The sequence below is a fragment of the Centruroides sculpturatus genome, unplaced genomic scaffold, assembly GCF_000671375.1.
Source record: "Centruroides sculpturatus isolate CEXI.00-Female unplaced genomic scaffold, Cexi_2.0 scaffold909, whole genome shotgun sequence".
NCBI lineage: Eukaryota > Metazoa > Arthropoda > Arachnida > Scorpiones > Buthidae > Centruroides > Centruroides sculpturatus.
This window is the reverse complement of record NW_019385113.1, coordinates 332,142-347,984: the sequence shown is the minus strand read 5'-3', so window position 1 is coordinate 347,984 and position 15,843 is coordinate 332,142. Positions and strand designations below refer to the sequence as shown.

General features: G+C 28.9%; 1 protein-coding gene across 1 annotated transcript in view; it reads left to right on the top strand.

The window, feature by feature from the left end:
* Positions 1 to 15,843, top strand: part of LOC111634959 (protein sprint-like) — an 88,763-nt gene that overhangs the window by 9,302 nt on the left and 63,618 nt on the right. Inside the window, exon 2 of the mRNA XM_023379811.1 lies at positions 7,056 to 7,314. Coding sequence (XP_023235579.1) covers positions 7,056 to 7,314 — 259 coding nt within the window. The remainder of the gene's footprint in view (positions 1 to 7,055; positions 7,315 to 15,843) is intronic.

Here is a 15,843-nt window from a genome sequence, read left to right as displayed (position 1 = left end):
ATGATTTGATGCAACAACTTTATTTATTCTTTGATATGCATTTCAGTGTTTTAGCACTCCTCATTAGTCATCAGTTATCTTATTAAAGTCTGTTACACATATCCTTTCTGACTTAACAAAATTTAAATTTATTATCAGCAAACTACAATAAAATTTGATTCAAACAGATGAAAATTTCAGAATGGAGAAGTTTTTAAAAGTATATAAAATGTTTTTTTTATCAAACATTGTAAACTGCAGTGAATTAACTTTTAACTTCAACACTTATTTGTAAACCTTTGTAAAGGTTTACAAATAAGTGCCAATACACTTTTAGAAATGGTTCCATTTTGGAATTTTAATTTATGTTTGCATCAAATTCTATTATGGTTTGCTGTTATAATGAATTTAAATTTTGTTATGTTAGAAAGAATATGTTCAATAAATTTTAAGAAAATAATTGATAACTGAAGAGGAGTGCTAAAACATTCAAAATGTACATCATAAAATAAATGAATTGCTCCATCAAGTCATATTTTGATTCCTAGTCTTTCTAGAAGAACAAATAAAGAAAATAAAAGAAAATAATTATGTTATTTATAATTGGAATTTATTATTATATAATTTTATAAATGAGATTTATAAATAAAACTTAATTGAGAAAATAGTATAACTTAATATAATGATATTTTACTTTCCTGGCTTTTATATATAAGAAAGAGAAAGTATGGCAATTGGTCGAAAAATGACCCTCAGCATTTTTACATTTTTGGACTTGGGACCTTGAAACTAATTTCCTAGTGTATAAATAATAGTAATGTATAGTAATAATATCAATTCCTATGTATTAGGGAATTGATACTATTAAATTTTGGTGGTTAAAGATCAAGGAGGCTGGGAGATAAAGGGTGTCATGTGTATCCACAGTAGAGTGAGATTTAGTGATAATTTTACTTATTAACATTTACAATATTTTTATAAACCCTTGAAATTAATTAATCATTTTGCCATTTTATAATACTTAAAAATATAAAAAGTTTTTTAATAAAGTATCATAACAGATGGTGTCACCAAATGTTTCAGGATAAGTTAAGCAACTTGTTGCTGGATTTTTTAGGATAGGAAATACTGTTTTTAGGCTGGTATATTATTGATTATAAAATACCATGCAAGAACTTACAGAAGTTGATGAATTAGCCTGTATAGAATATTTATTACATTAAATTACTGAAAATTTAGTTGGCATTTGGGAAAATAACAAGTTATGGGATTTAATAAATTAAACAGTAAGTGAATGTAATTTATCACACATATAGATGACATAGAACAGATCATAATTTTCAATAATATTCATAATTGATAACTAATTCAATTATAAATATTATTGAATTTATATTCAGATGCAATTTTCTCATATTATTCATATTAGAGATGAAGATTTGTATTTTGGATACAATGTATACATGTCTAGAATATATCAGTCTGCCTACAAGTACATTTCAGTTGTAATTGTCTTCAGTAATAGAACTTTATGCTGTATAGATCATTGTAGAAAAATTTTTTAAATTTTAATTGTTCTCTGTTTAATTTAATAAATATTTAATGCTTAATATTTAATTCAGCTTTTTATATACATAATTATTAGATAAATGTTACATTTTAAATATAGATTAAGAAATCTCTAAAGGTATAAAATTTTTGGTTTCACTGTTGAAGTCTTCATTATCATATATACTCATTAGTTATAATGCAAAACAAATCAGGTCCTATAAAATTCCTACAGTAGAACCCCAATTATACAAGGTAATTGGGATGGATGCTATCTTGGATAACCGAAAATTCAGATAAAATAGATAAATAGCCATTTCAAATTAAAAATTAAGAACTTAAAAGATTTATACAGTAGCACTTTTAAGCTTCTTTTTATACATTAATGAATTCAATTATTTATTACAACAACATTTTTTATATCATTTATTATACTTCTAATACATACAATAATTTTAAGAATAAAAATGTGTTATCAGGCTGAAATTTTCAACTTGCAGACCTGTAGATTCCCACTGTCATCAGGCTGTCCATCTGACTGTCCTTTCTTAATCTTGAGAACAGAGTTAGATGGATGAAAATTAAGACCAGATATGGTCGTGATTAACTACATATGAACTTCTGCTGGACTGGAAGTCATGTGAGTTTTTAAATTAAAATATGATTAAAAATTGCAGCCTGGCATTATGATGATTTCACAATAAGTAATTGCATGTTATAATTATAGTTTGTTTCACATTAAAGTCAAATGATGGAAGGTAACAAAAACAAATTATTTTGTAATTTGTGTTACCATTATAAACTTTTTTTATAAACTACTTTTCTTATAAGCATTATAAGAAAAGTAGTGTATTTACTTATAGGTTTGATTCAGATAATGCATAACCTTGGTTAATTGGAGTTGCACTATTTTATATCAAAAAATTCCCATTCTGCATTACATTCACTCAGAAAATAATTTTTTGTTGATTGAATTTCATTATAAAATTTCAATAATGAAAAATATCTTTTCTATAAGGTAGCTTTTTCAAATTATTGGGCTGCAATTTTAAAAAATTGTAGACCTATAAATGCCCACTGTTTGTTTGTATTTCCATAATCTCAAGAACGGAGTTAGATAGATAAAAGACGGGACCAAATGTGGAAACCTTAGGTGCAGGAGGCCCCAATTAACTAAATATGAACATCTGATTTAAACTGGAAGTCATGCTATTTCAATTCAAAGCTTTTCCCTGAGAAATGTTAGATAGATAACTGACATGACTTCATTGTTAAAGGAAAAGTGTGATGTATAGGGGCAAGCCACTCCTAATTTGAGGTGGAGAGCATATATTTTAAATGAAATAAATTAAAAATATGATTAAAAATTGCATCTAGGCATTGTGATGATGTCACAATAAATAATTGCTCATTTTATAGTGTAAAATTATCAGTTTTTCTGACAAATATAAAATTTTAAAGATATAGTAGTGGTCAAATTATTTTGGTAAAATGTTTATGGTTCATTTTTTTTTATTTTTGAGTTGCTTATAATTTTAAATACAGTAATACCCCGACTTACGCAAACCTGGAGTTACGCGATTTTCAAATCTCGTCGATTTGTCTTTTGTTTGGGCGCCACGCAACCCTTGATTACTCACTCCCCCCACACTATTGTTCAGCTTACATGTTCGGATGTGTCGCGCGGAATCCACACATAGCTACAATTTATTTTGTGTTATTTATTTCTGTGTTTGTTATATCTACGGAGACTCGAGAGACTCTACTATGTCATCCAAACGAAGTAGAACTAATTCTTCTGCATCAAACAAGAAAAGAAAAACTTTATCTTTGGAATGTAAAGTTAACATTGGGTATGTTCGTAAAGTCGAACGAGTTAAACGAGAATGACGTCATCGTTATTCCTATTTCGTTAGACTTTTCGAACGATTCGTTACTAACGCGTTTAACTCGTTTGACTTTACGAACGTACCCATTATTAAAGACTTCGATACAAAAATGAAAATTTGTGAATTGGCAAAGAAGTTTGATCTACCGGAATTGTCGGTCAGAACAATTATAAAAGGCAAAGAAAAAATTCTCGAAGCTGTGAAAAATGCTCAATCTTTAAATTCAAGCATCATTCGTAAACGTCACAGTATTATCGCTGAGATGGAAACAATGTTAAAATTATGGCGTAATAATCAAGTAAATGTGAAAAATTGTAAAATAATATAGGCCTAATTTGTTATACATATATATTATCTAAGATTTTATTAAACATTTTTTTTTAAATTATTGTTTTCTTTAGTCTCCGGCCCCAATTAAAAATTATTTGTATGTATTTATATGCGAAATTATACCCCGACTTACGCGGTTACCGCTCGGTCCCACCTATCGCGTAAGTTCGGGGTATTACTGTACTACTATTAAGATCTGCTACATGATTTTATATTCATTTGATGCATTAGTAGCTTTTAGCCTTATTGCATCAAAATTTATTTGTTCTGGCAAACAGCAGATCCAGAAATTTTCAGAGGGGGTTCAAAAAGGAAACACTGTGCATTAAAAATTTTTAATTACCTGAGGTACTTGGCTTTACTAAGAAAAAATCCTCAGAAGAGAGACAGCTGCACTCTGTGCACCTCTCTAAATCCACTGCTGGTTCTGGCAATGTTTGTGATGTGTACTTCCAGTTTTATAACATTGTCAAAATTGTTATTACATACATATATTGATGTGTTGATTGTTTGCTGTTGAGTTGATAAATTTTTTCACTTTTCTTATAGTTCTCAGATCCATAGTTCTCAACCATCTGCTTTTCAAGAGTACTGTCTGTGTGTCCACTGTGTTCTGCATTTGTTTTTCACCAATAATTACAGTTATTAATCTTCTTTCACTTTAATTCATGTGCCTCTATGTCCTTATTTTTTACAATTTGTTGAATGTTTGTCTATGAGGACTAAGCTTATTAATAAGATGTATTGCACTGGTGTTTTGGATTTTGCAACTGAGGGAAAAAATTTATTCAGAGGAACAATCTTTATTTTCATCTTGTATTATATCTGCAGTCCTCAGAGACGATCCTTGTCCCGAAGTTACGGATCTGTCTTGCCAACTTCCCTTACCTACATTTTCAGTCCTCAAGGTTCTCACTTGAATATTTGCTACTACCACCAAGATCTGCATCAGAGGCGGCTCCAAGCGGGCATGCCTCTGTGACCCTCCTATTCGCCGCAGTGTAATTTCACACTACTGTGGTGGCCAGGTATTTATGCTGCAGCGAATAGGAAGGTCACAGAGGCGTGTGTTGAAGGTGCCAGGCACAAGCTCGCCTGGAGTCACCTCAGGTGAAGATTTTGGTAGTAGTAGATAGCAAATACTCAAGTGAGAACCCTGAGGACTGACAATGTAGGTAAGAGAAGTTGGAAAGACAGATCCGTAACTTTGCTCTGATTGGCTCTGATGACTGCAGGTATAATACAAGGTGAAAATAAACTGATAGCAGAAATTGTTTACTGAACTGATTGTCTTCTCTGGTTACTTATAAGTTGCACTGGTTTTTAAACAATACTAAATGCCATGAATAAACTGATTCTGATCTCTTTAGGAAAGAAGGCTGCCACCAGAAGTTACAATGACTACCATTATAAAAATAATTTTTTTAATCTAAAATATACATGGACAATTGTATATCTAAAAATATTCTGTACATGTATTGTAGCCTTGTTCCGGTCAAAATAAAATATTGAAATAAAATATTGTACAATATCATAATAACAATGGTTCCCAGACTTTCATTTTCCACAATCCCATTTGAACATTAACAAATTTTTTACAACTCAACATTAAATCTATACACAATAGAATTTATTTGATAAATTTTTTTTACAATATTTTTCTCTAATGCATAAAAATCACAAAAATAACAACTGAAAAATTAAATTAAACTTTATCTATAAAATTTAATATTTTTTTATTATACTACTTTTTATTATAAATTTGACAATTTATCATTTTGAATTGTATTACATTTTTGACAAAGTTTGAAAAATCCATAGTCAATTTTTGAGAGTTGCTTCATTTTTATTTCAATAAGAAATTTTTTGAGATAGTTAGATGGTTTTTCTTTTATAATAGTTTTTCAATGTATATTGGATGATTTGTTTCCAAATGTCTTTAAGACCTAGAAACCTGCAAAAGTTTTATGCTACAAATTATATAAAATGATAGATGCTTGCCATTAACTTTTTTATATGAAAATCCATATTTTAAAAATTCCTCAACATGCAGTAAAACCTCAATTTAACGGACTTTGGATTTAACGGAAAATTTCCATTCCATATGTCATATATGAAAATTAACACCCTATTAATTTCAAAATGCTTTTTATATGTAATTAAATTAACAGGTGTTTTTCAAATCCAAGATTCACTGTTCTTAACTTTGCACCCAACAGGAGTATCTCAATATATCATCATCTGAAAGCAAATAAATTGGAAATTGTTTTGTGTTTTTGTCAAATTTAAAGTTTCTTTTTAAGAACATTATTTATTTGTTCACTTGATTACAATTAAAGTGTATTTTCCAAAAAATGTTTGTTTATTTTAATTTAGATTGTATACTTGTTTATTACAGTCTTAGAACTACAGTGAAATTAAACTTTTCATACATACTTAATTTTAATTACATAAACATATCTACATAAGTAACAATTTATGTATTCTAACTTATGTAAATATGTTTGTCAATTTAACTAATTTGTTAATTGTTTTAACATGCACGAAGAAAACCTACATTATTATATAACGGACTTTCAGCTTTGATGGACAGTCCTTGTTTGAATTAGTCCATTAAATTGAGGATTTACTGTATTTCCTTTTTGTTATGATTATTGTTTTTTGGATAATTTGTTTTACCATAAATACAAATCCACTAATTTTTTTTTCTTATTGTTGTTATTGTTGTTTGTCAATTTTCTTCAAGTGTCTATAGTTTTGAAGATTTTTTAAGTAGAAGAAGAATGTTTATGAAAATGTTTATGGAACCACACAAGAATAATTGGTGATCCTCCTGGAGTTTCAACCCTATGTTTAAGAATTGTTGTTCCACACTGTACTGTGTTAAGCTGGATTTAGGTTCTTACATGTAGCATTTAGCATGTAGAAAAAGTATACCAATTTGATGTCATTTTTCTGCACACTGCTATATGCAAGAACTTAAATTCAGTTTTTATATGGCAATTGCAAAATAATCAAAAGTACAAAATGGGATGTCATAAAATAATCTTGTATCATATTTATCAATTTATCTTACTATTTCTGTAAACATTGCATTATAGAATCCCATCAAAATTATCGAAACCATTACATTTTGATTAAAATTTTGACTGTCAGTTGTCATTTGTTTTGGCTCTATCAGCTTTTTTTCAAAATCACAGATTGAGAGTTCTGCGTATCTGACTAAATAAGTTATTTTAATTATTATATCATATTATATAATATTGCTTAATGTAACTTTTCCATTCATTTAATATTTTTATTTTACAGCCACACCGCCCTCTTCGAGCAGTTCATGCGAGGAACTGCTGACAGCGGCAGCAGGGATGCCCCACACTCTGAATCCTCAGGTGAATACAGAACCAGTCAGTCACTTGCAGGAATTGGAGGAGCTTCCACTTCCGAGGTTTCTGATGGTAGGACTACTCCCTCCGCTGCTTCTATATCTCCGCCATCTCCTCCTCCTCGTACAACTCCTCTCTCAATTTATTCTTCTCAAATACAACCTGGTGGTGGAGCTTCAGAGGAGGTTTGTGTGTCTTTTAAAAGCTGAAATTAACCCATGCTAAACTTTTCTTTACTTTTTGCTTTATTATTTACATTTTTTTACTTGCTTATAATTGTTGTAACCTTCTTTTAAATGATTATATTCAAAAGTACTTTTTTCCTGAAAGTTTCAAGGAAATTTATATGCTATTATTCACTTGCATGACTCATATTTAATTATCTGGAATTGTTTTTCTTTGTGTATTGTGAATCAGATTTTTACTAAGAAATTGTTTAAAATTTCTTTTTGTTTAGTGTTAAATTTATTTTTTAAATAAAATATTTGAAAAACTTTTTGTTTTAATTAATTAAATAAATTAAGTATTGGAATATTCAATAAAGATTATAATTAATAATATAAAAATATGAGAAGTAAAGAAAAATTCAAAGTCAATTATTTTAATATTGTAATAGATACTTTTAGAATACATGAGTGTGAATAATTTTCATATAAAATTCATAATCTTTTAATTTTGATGTTTACATGTGTTTGTGGTTGACTTTCACTTTTTATTTTAAAAAAATTTTTTTAATCATAATCTCTGTCTATCATTTTTTTATTTTTAAAGTATAATAAATTCCTGGAAGAGTTGAATAATTTTAATCAATCATAATTAAAACTAATTAATAATTTACTGTTGAGCTTAACAAATCAGATATTATTTTTATGATTGAAATAATTTCAAAGTTTTATTTAAGCCTATCAATATATCAAAATATTGTAATAATTCTGTTAGTATTAAAAATTAATTGTGTATAAAGTCTTCTTCCCTGCATAGGACGAATTTCTTATCTTTGTCTGAAATTAGGAGTTTCATGTTGGATGTTGACAAGTAATGCCTTACGGAATGATCAGAAAGACAGCTTTTAGCACGAGCAGAAATTTGTCTCACTGAGGCAAGCATCAAAATGACCGAAAGCTCCATTTGTGAGAATCTAGTTGCCGTTTGGCAGCTCGAGTGCTGCCAAGGCTGTTTCAGAGGCACTTGTGTCACATGGCAGAGGGATGTACTTGGGTCCTTGTTGCAATATCTTGGAAATTCGAGACAGAATAGCTTCCCATGTTGTTGTGGAACAGGATTAGCTGCACTGGATTTTGTTGTTTGCGTGCATCACCGAGGAGCCACCTGAATTTCTTGTTTAATCTAGCCCTTACCTCTTGGACAAATCTCCATGCAATACTATGCAGTTTTCCGAGTTGGTCGTAGAGTGAGGAAGGGTTGCAGGCTTTGGTGAAGTGCAGGTGGGCAATGTATAGTTTAAGTTCAACATCGGCCAGAGACTTACGTTTCACTTTGATTAAATTTGAGAGGAGGGATTTTTCCATGGAAAAATCTCTTGAAATCCACTGCAGCCAATCCCGTTCCACAACTACACAGAGGAAGCTATTCCATCCTGAATTTCCAAGATATTGCAACAGGGATCCAAGTACATCCCTCTGCCATTCAACATGAGTGCCTCTGAAACAGTCCCGGCAGCCCTGGCAGTGCTCAAGAGCTGTTAAGTGGTGACTAGATTCTCACAAATGGAGATTTCAGTCATCTCGACACTTGACTCAATGTGACAAACTTCTGCTAATGCTAAAAGTCGCCTTTCTGACCATTCCATAAGGCATTACTTGTCAACATCCAACATGAAACTCCTAATTTCGGACAAAGATAAGAAATTTGTTCTATGGAGGGAAGAAGACTTTCTATGCAGGGCCACAGATTTCCTCAATCAATTGCACACCATGATCTTATGGGAGGATCCAACCTCTTCCATGTTAAGGAAGACAAGGAAAATAATTGTGTATACTGTAGTCCAGAAATTAAATTTATTGTAAATTCATTGATTATAGAATTTATAGAAAAGTAGTATAAGTAAAGAAAATTCCTTATTCTATTTGAATAAATTAATACAGGTTAATATGTTTAATATGCCAATATTATTTTTTGAATCAGTTAAGATTGAAATTAAAGTTTTAACTATTATTTTTATTAAATGCTCTGAGTTAAGTTAGTTATTAAAATAATTTTAGATTAACAATTCTTCTGATTTTTAACGTTGAGTACTCATTGACCTTAATTCATTACTTACTAATCAGAAATTGAATATTTGTTTTGTAATCAATAAATTGCTTATTAATTAAAAAATAATTTTTAATTAATTAATTATTGGATTTTTTATATTCATTACTACTTCGATTTGTTTATAGAGTGGGTGATCAGTTAACGGACATAATTCATTTCAAGACTTTGTTCGTTATCCGAATTGTTCGTTAACTAATTATCAGTTTACCATATGTTTTTATGGGAATTTGATTAATTTGTTCTGGAGACTCCAAAAAATAAAAAATATATACATTTTTACTATGTTTATTTATATGTAATAGTAAAAATACATATATATGCAGTCTTGTATTTTTATTAGTCATGTTTTTCCATTTGTGGGGTTAAAGAATTTGTCTAATGTCGATTGCTTTTCTCTCTTCTTCAGAATTTTTAAGAAGTAATTAATAGCATTATAATTGTAGAGATCTGCAAGCATATTAATCTCAACCTGGTTTGGATACCATTCTAAGACCATTGTTCTGACATCATCCCACTTCTTCAAAAGATGTTTGATAGCAGATATCAACATTAATTCTTTTTTTCAGAAGAAAACATATCTTGTCGCGTTTCTTGGTGTTCTTCTATCGTCAGATCAGTTTCAGGTTCCATTATGAGATCTTCAATGTTCTTTATTTCTCAGATGTGATTTTTGTTACTCCTTAAGCTTCTTGAGTCTTCTAGATTATACTCTTTCTTATCTAAGATTGAACTGCAGTCTACTGTAGACCTGTTCAAGCCACACTGCCCAGCAACATCAGACATCTTCTGCCCACTCTCTACCTTTGCTATTATACTCTCACATTTCGAAAAAAAACCAATGCAAAACTTAACGAGTACCCTCCCGACAGTCTCACGAATACTATAAAAGAATTGTTTTTGTGAGAAAAATAAAAGGCTGGAGTTACAAGGGAGAGTTTCAAAGTTTGGAGGAATACTATCCGATCAGTATATACTACATTGAGTGTTGATGTTGATGTCTCCCACGCTCCAAAAGGTTTCAAATTGTTACCTGAAGGCAAGGGAAAAATCGGTATTCGTTATTTTTTGTTGCTTCTTTTTATGTTTGTTCAGTAAAGTGTTCATTGTTCGATCATAAAAATCTTTTGCGAAAGTGTTCGTCATCTGATTTGTTTGCTATCCAAACTGTTTGTTAACCGATCACTCACTGTATTCTGTATTCATTTGTTGCATATGATAACTTACCTATGGATAATAATACAACTATATAAGTTCTATATACCATTAACATATCACATTTGCCTACATTTATTTTTTTTTAGTCTATGTATGAAAAATTTTTTCTAAGTTTTATTAGATTTTTTACTAAGTAAATTTTTTTTAAATTTAAGTATACTTATATTATTGTAACTCTGAATTTTATCAAAATTATTCAGATTAATATAAAAATAATTAAGGCTTCATTTATTGCCATTTTTTTATATTTTTATATTCTAGATTTTTCTTGTAGATTATTTTAATATCATATTAAGATGTCCACATATTCAAATCCAAATGTTAGTATATCTCCTTACTCTTATTCATGTTAATATAAAATAATATTTTTACTTTTTCTTTTTAATTATGATGATTTTCTTATATTTATCATCTGATATATTTTTGGAATGAATATATATTTATGTGAAGAATATTTCATTTACATTTTATTGAAATTTCATTTAATAGCAGAATGATTTGAATAATATATTACAGTATTAACAAAATTGTAATGTTAAAAAATCAAATATTTATTATAATAAAAGCAAAAGTACTTTCATCTTTCATAGATAGATAGGTTTTATTAATTCATTCAATTGATTTTTAATGTTGATTGTTTGATATTTGATTTTTAACATTACAATTTTGCTATTATAATCTTTACATCAATATACAGTGTGCAGAAAAATCATCATATACTTAAATTGATTTAATTTTAAAATTAAACTGTGATAATTTTTGTTTTTTTAAATATAAAAATGGAGTGATGAAAAGTAGACATTGTTCATATATCTACTTTTCATTGCTTCATTTGTAATCATTGTATGTTAGATGCAATATGATAACATTGGTTCATTCTTCACTCTTTATGATCTGTTCATTCATCATAATTAATATGTTTCATCATTTTTATTATGAATTGAATATAAATGTAAATGACTGCTATGTTATACACTCTTTTATCTGTGGAATCTGATTATAATGAATGCTTAAATTACTTTATTCTTTGAGATATCATGTATTAGTTTGGGCTTATCAGTTCTGTAGAGTTTTTGCTAGAGTTTACTCGTTTACTTGCACAATTAGTTAACTTATTTTTATCATTTTTTAAATATTTTATAGGTATAGTCTGTGATTAAATTAATTTCTGTATTGTGGAAATTACAGGAATAAAGGAACTGATAATCTCAAAATCACATAAGTATTGGATTTATATTATTTTTTCAAATTTTTCATAACTACTTGTATTAATTTTTTTTCTTAAATTCATATTTTATTTATCATGGTAATTAGATAAATAAATATATGAACACTGAAGATTCCCTAGTGTCTGTCCTTAGTATGCTCAAATGGCTTTTTTAAATTAGCACAGCTCAAGATGTTCCAGATGTACAGTATGTTTGTAGGAAATACACCTACAAACTGAACTTGTTTGATATGTATAGTTTATTTACAAAAGAACACAGTTTATAATGGTACCACACTGTACCAATTGATACAATAACAACCAAGGACAAGTTAGAACAATTGGAATGTCTACTCGATGATTTCTGTACCATGAAGAGGCTCTATCCACACTTACGTCTGATCATCCCTTCCAGAGGAGTGTAGCCACTCTCCCTATCCTCAGTTGGGTTTGCTGAGTATCTGAGATCTAAGTGCTGTCAGTACCAAGCTTTACCTTCCATTGCTTTTTCTCTGGTCTTCTCTCCCAATTTAAAGTTCTTTTGGGAATCAACTTCTGACCAATCAGAATGACAGTTACATGCAAAGTTTTCCTTTACATTTGTGCTAACCCAAATTGTGATGGTTATCCTCCCTTTTGTTTACTTGTTTAGTTGCTATTGTTCACATACCATGGAAAATGGTTTTATGACCAGACCACACCTGGGTCCAGTTTAACTAATCATAAATAGCTTTGTTTTTCTCCAAAACTAATACTTTACATGAACAAACTTTTAATTATATTTACAAACTTTTAGTGTAACATTTACAAACTTTCAGTGGAAACATTTCACAATATTATTATACAGGAACAGTAAATTTGCACATCAGTTTAAAGATACTTGCATTCAAGAATAATAGTGATCTACAAAGTTCAACAATTAAATAATGAGATAAATTTTATACTGATCACTCTACATTGTCATGTAGCAAAGAACATTTTGCATTCCATATTATATTCTGTAATCTGCAATCTGGCAACATCAAATGGTCCCACATTAAATATTGTGAGAAATCTGTTGCTATTTTGCTAGGATTAGTATAAGAGCATTGTCAAGAAAGCATCATGGAACAAAGAGAGAACTCTGGGCCAATTCTTTTCTTCCTGACTATTCTAAATTTAAAATTAAATTATAGTTACTACTTTTGTTAAGAGATGGCACCTAATGTCTACCTCTGGTTGTTCTAATCATGTAATTTCTAATTAATATTTGTAGCATAATTTCTGCCTGATTAATTTGGCTGATGGTTGGATGATTATATCAAATTCTATTTTAAACTTCAGAAAAGTGCATCTGAGACAGTGACATTAATTGCTACTATTCTTTAACTAAACACCAAACTGCTTAATGGAAGTCATCACAATCATCAACAAAGAAAGTTTGTCTTGGAAAGTCAAAAATGAAGAAATGCTATTGTGTTTTTACAACAGTAAAGCAGGTGCAAATTCATGATAAATAATAACTGTCATTTGCAGCTATTACATGTGTATTTTAGAATACTTTGTAAGAAGATTGTCTGTGTCTATCATGAGAACTTGTCACTAGGCAGTTGGTACTTTCTTCATTGATAATGCTCCAATCACAAGGCATTAGTTGTTCAGGAATCCTTGGCCTGAAAACAAGTATGTGTACTCAATTATTTACTCTATTCCTCAGATTTATCTCCTTGCAATTATTTTCTGTTTCCCAAATTAAAGTTGCCACTGAAAGGATGTCATTTTTAAGACATTAAAGACAACCACCAGGCTATAACATCAGGTCTTCATGTCATACCAAAAGAAGACTTGCAGATGTTTTTTTAAGTTCTTGCTAGACCATGCCATTCACTATATTGATACAGCAGAAATCTATATAAATAAAAATGTAAACATTCATTTGTTCAAGATCTTAAATCTCCGAAAATTCTTAACCGATTGCTTTGAAATTTTGACACAATGTTGCATTTGAATATGCAGATGTTTTTATATTATATAGATGTTGAAATTCCCCCATGGGGAGAGGACAAAATTAAGGCTTACGTTGAAGAACTGATCTTCTATTACAGTAGAGCCTCGATTATCCGACCCCCGATTAACCGACCGTCCTGGTCGGCAAATTTCAAATGTCCGCTAGTGATGTGGCACTACAATATTTGATATTTGGCTATGTCTTGGCTACTTTAATATTATTTTTACGTGTTTTAGCTGGCAACACTCATTCGACCATGAAAGGGAGCCAGTATTTAAGCAAGGCTTAATTTTCTAATTTTTAACGATACAATAGTGACGATTATTATTTTAAAAAATTTTTGTTAGGCTTAACATCGATGAAAATTCAATGCGAAGTAGATTAATAGCGATATACTAATTACATGGGATATAATAATATACTACACTAATAATGGATTTTTTCATACTTTTCGGTTATCCAACCTTTCAATTATCCGACCAACCCCAGTCCCCAATTGAGTCAGATATTTGAGACTCTACTGTATTCTATTTTAGATGCGGCTTTTTGCATTTTTGATTGCGTTTTAATAGGGTATGTCAAGAGAATGTACGCTAAGAAGGGATTTTTTGAAATTCCCCCCTGCGTGGAGTGTTATACAGTACATTTATAATAGATACATTTTGAGCCACAGCTAGTACATGAATAAAATATATGTAATATTAAATTGTTTTGTTTCTTATTTCATGGCATTTGTCTCATTATTTAATTGTTGGAACCTTGTACTTTAATCACAGTTTTTGGGATTGTAACTGATTTAGAATCATGAAATACTTGCATAGTCAAAATTCATATAAATTTTATTTTTTTGTTAAAATGTGTGTTATTTTTAATGAATAATGTATGTACAAATTCTATATCATTATTAGGTTCAAATATAAAAATTTTATGAACTATGCAATATTTTAACCAACTTATCAATTTATTTTCATTTCAAGTAATATATTTTAAAAAATTAAAATATTTTATTAAAATTCAGTTACATAATTTTATTAGAATTCTTTCTCATAAGAAAAATCAAGAAAAAAGTCTGAATTTAATTGTCCTAAGTACAATTAAAAAACAGTAAATCCTATTGATTCCAATTACTCACAAAAAATTTAAAAATTGCATTGAATTTTTCAGCTGATTTCAAACATTGTTATATTTATAAATTGTAAAAGGATGAAAAAAGGCAATAACATATTTGAACCTGACCCTTGGGTAATTGTGTTAATATTTTTCTGGAAGCCCAGCTAATAGTCATAAAAAATATTGAATGAAAATCTTATGATAACTAATAACTATAATTATGGATGTTTTCATACATTTTCTTCCATTTATTTAATAGTACATACAATATAATACATTTCCTTTTGATGGGAAAAACATTATATCAAATGACAAAATATAAACAATTAACTTACAAGCATTATTAATTTGAAAATATAGACAAATATAACAAATTATTACTGGCAGTTAATCCCAATACAAAAATAAGAAATATAAATACAAAGTAAAAAAAAAATTTCTTACATGATAAGTAAAGATCAAACGTTTTCATATAGATAATAATCAAATTTGGATGATGATAACCATTTTTTACATTCAAATTTTACTATTTTTATTAAGTTGTAACAATGAAAATTTCTATAAAATATCATATAAATTATGTACTCTAATAGTTGTTGTTTAAATATGCTAAACTTATTGGCAGTTTCTGTCAAATAATTTAAAGCTGACATCTATTCATTATTTGTTGGTTATTGTTTTAATGGACTTGTAGTTATTTACAATAAATTGTTAATTATTATGACATACAGAATGCAAATTATTAAGGCATTGCTGTGTCAATTCACATATATATCTCAAAATAAATGTTATATGGACAAACAGTGATATATGAAATTGTAAATGTTAATCCTACATAACAATTTGCTAATCCTACGTAACACATTAAGACATATAATTATCAGATCTTTGGAATCAACAGATAATTATAGATAATTAAGA